Source organism: Sprattus sprattus, assembly GCF_963457725.1.
Source record: "Sprattus sprattus genome assembly, chromosome: 12".
Classification (NCBI taxonomy): Eukaryota; Metazoa; Chordata; class Actinopteri; order Clupeiformes; family Clupeidae; genus Sprattus; species Sprattus sprattus.
The window spans coordinates 9,428,353-9,430,852 of record NC_137910.1 but is presented as its reverse complement, the minus strand read 5'-3'; the positions used below and the strand labels follow the sequence as shown (position 1 = coordinate 9,430,852).

At 39.3% G+C, this 2,500-nt stretch overlaps 1 protein-coding gene across 1 annotated transcript in view; it reads left to right on the top strand.

Annotated features, from left to right (window-relative positions):
• Nucleotides 1–2,500, top strand: part of mcu (mitochondrial calcium uniporter) — a 72,594-nt gene that overhangs the window by 65,013 nt on the left and 5,081 nt on the right. The window contains exon 7 of the mRNA XM_080848459.1: nucleotides 779–982. Coding sequence (XP_080704585.1) covers nucleotides 779–982 — 204 coding nt within the window. The remainder of the gene's footprint in view (nucleotides 1–778; nucleotides 983–2,500) is intronic.

Below are 2,500 nucleotides of genomic sequence, written 5' to 3'. Positions count from 1 at the left end.
GTACTGGCCTCACTGAGTTACTCGCTTAGCTATCTAGCAAGTTAACACCAGCAAACACAACACGCTTTGTTACCGAGGGTGAAGTTTATCATGTGAAACGGTGTGAAACGGAAATACTGATAGATTACATACAATTATAATTACGATCCAGTACAAACGTCTAGTAGGCTACTAGCTGACAGCATAACTAGCAACCGCGATATATGTATTTAACGGAATTCATCCATTAACTAATACCTCTCCATTATTCACATGCAATCGAACTGCAATTACTATCTAATTATGAACATTTACTAATATTTATATAGTATATACTTACAGGGAATGCCTTCAAATAGCTAGCAAAAGGAGTTATCGAAAAGCACATGCGCAAACTTTTCATATTGTTTTCTAAACTGCCGAATTATGAGTTAACGGTCTGTGTTATTTCTCATTTCAAAATAAAAGTCCTTATACATCCAAACACTCAAACATTCCCTGGCGGAGCCAAAACAGATAGAATGACGAAACGTTTCCCATTGCATTCTTTTCACGCGTATTACAGCTTTAATGAATTGAAATCATTTTCATCATAAATATCACTCATTGAGTCAGACTGGTTTACCAGCTTTCAATTCCATGAGGCCTGTCACTGGCATTTTGAGCCTTGTTATCTTTGTCCCTAAGCATATTGTGTGTGTGTGTGTGTATGTGTGTGTATGCGTGTGTGTCTCTCTCTCTGTGTCTCTGTGTGTCTTTGTGCGTGCGTGTGTGTCTATGTGTGTGTGTTTCTCACCAGGTGAAAGAGGCGCTGAACCGTAAGGCTGAGCGGCGCACCACCTGGGTGATGTGGGGGGGTATGGCCTACATGGCCTGTCAGTTTGGCATCCTGGCTCGCCTCACCTGGTGGGAGTACTCCTGGGACATCATGGAGCCTGTCACCTACTTCATCACCTACGGCACCGCCATGGCAATGTACTCCTACTTCGTGCTCACGCGCCAGGTAAGCACCGCACCGCACCACACCACACAACTGCATTCCGTCATATTCTATTCTGTTCTGTTTTGTTCTGTTCTATTCTATACTATTCTGTTCTATTCTAGCACAGTGTGTTGGCAATGGATGTGTGTGTGTGTGTGTGTGTGTGTGTGTGTGTGTGTGTGTGTGTAAGCTCACTCTCCCAGCCGTCTCTCACCGCCCTCACCTCTACCCCACCCCACACTAGAGCTGCAACGATTAGTCGACAAAATCGACGATGTCGATTGTGAAAAATTGTCGACGTGGATTTTTAAAGTCGACGTGTCATAATAAAAAGAAATAATAATAATTTTGGCAGACGCTAGCAGAGCTACCGGTAATTTGCATACGGCGTTGCAATGCACTTTACGAAGTGCGAAATAGTGCTTCTTAAACTAAAAATAATTGACCATCACTGAGAAAAATGGAACAGAATCTGCAAATAGCCTAGCATACAAATTAAACTACTGACAGAGAAGACAAATATAAACAACCATCAAACACCTGCTTTCTGTATTTTTATAGCAGTGAAATATAAACATTCAAATATACAATTTTTTGTACATGTACACAATTTTAAATTTATGCATGACAAAGACCATGCACCATTTACTTTACCCTCCGTTTTCCTACCTTCATGTGCTGCATATCAGAAATTGCGACAGAAAAGCGAATTATTCTGAGACGGCTCATGTTACCATGGAAACAATAAACAAAGCTAGTTTTAGTAGCTGTTGCATATCAGATGAAAGGTTGTCACTTTTCTCAATTATGGTCAATTATAAGTAGTTAAAGAAGCACTATTCCAGTATTTCAAAGAGAATGAGCTGTGGGAGCACAAGAACAGCGAGCGTCTAGCAGCAATTATCATAAACATATATCTATAACTTATTGTAAGTAAGGTTTAGCTTACATGCTGAAAACAGAACATCTCATGCAGTAAGCTTGCTAACGCTATTTCAGTTATGTTAAGTGCAATGCAGTAAATGTGAATTATCAGAGTAACCTGTATTTTCGTTTGTTCTGAATAGTAAACCTCCTCCACTTAGCATTCTTTAAACAAAAGATTGTGGAAAAATAATATGTTGTATTTGAATGTCACTTGCAGCCCAGTTATTCTTGAGTTATTTTGCACTTGCAGGGGCTTGATTGCTATTTTGAGTTACTTTTAAAACTTTATTTGCACTTTAATTTGTATTACTATTATATGTATTTATTATGATGATTACATTTGTATTAACTTGGTAATACATTTGAAATTCCAAATTTCCAACATTTTGAGTCATTATTTTAATTTGCTATAGGAAATAATCATTAGATTAGTCGATTAATCGAAAAAATAGTCGACAGATTAATCGATTACCAAAATAATCGTTAGTTGCAGCCCTACCCCACACGCATGTCAGTCTGTCGCCCTCACCTCTACCCCACCCCACACCACACGCATGTCAGTCCACTGCCCTCACCTCTACCCCACCCCCAATGCTGATTTTCTATCCCTTT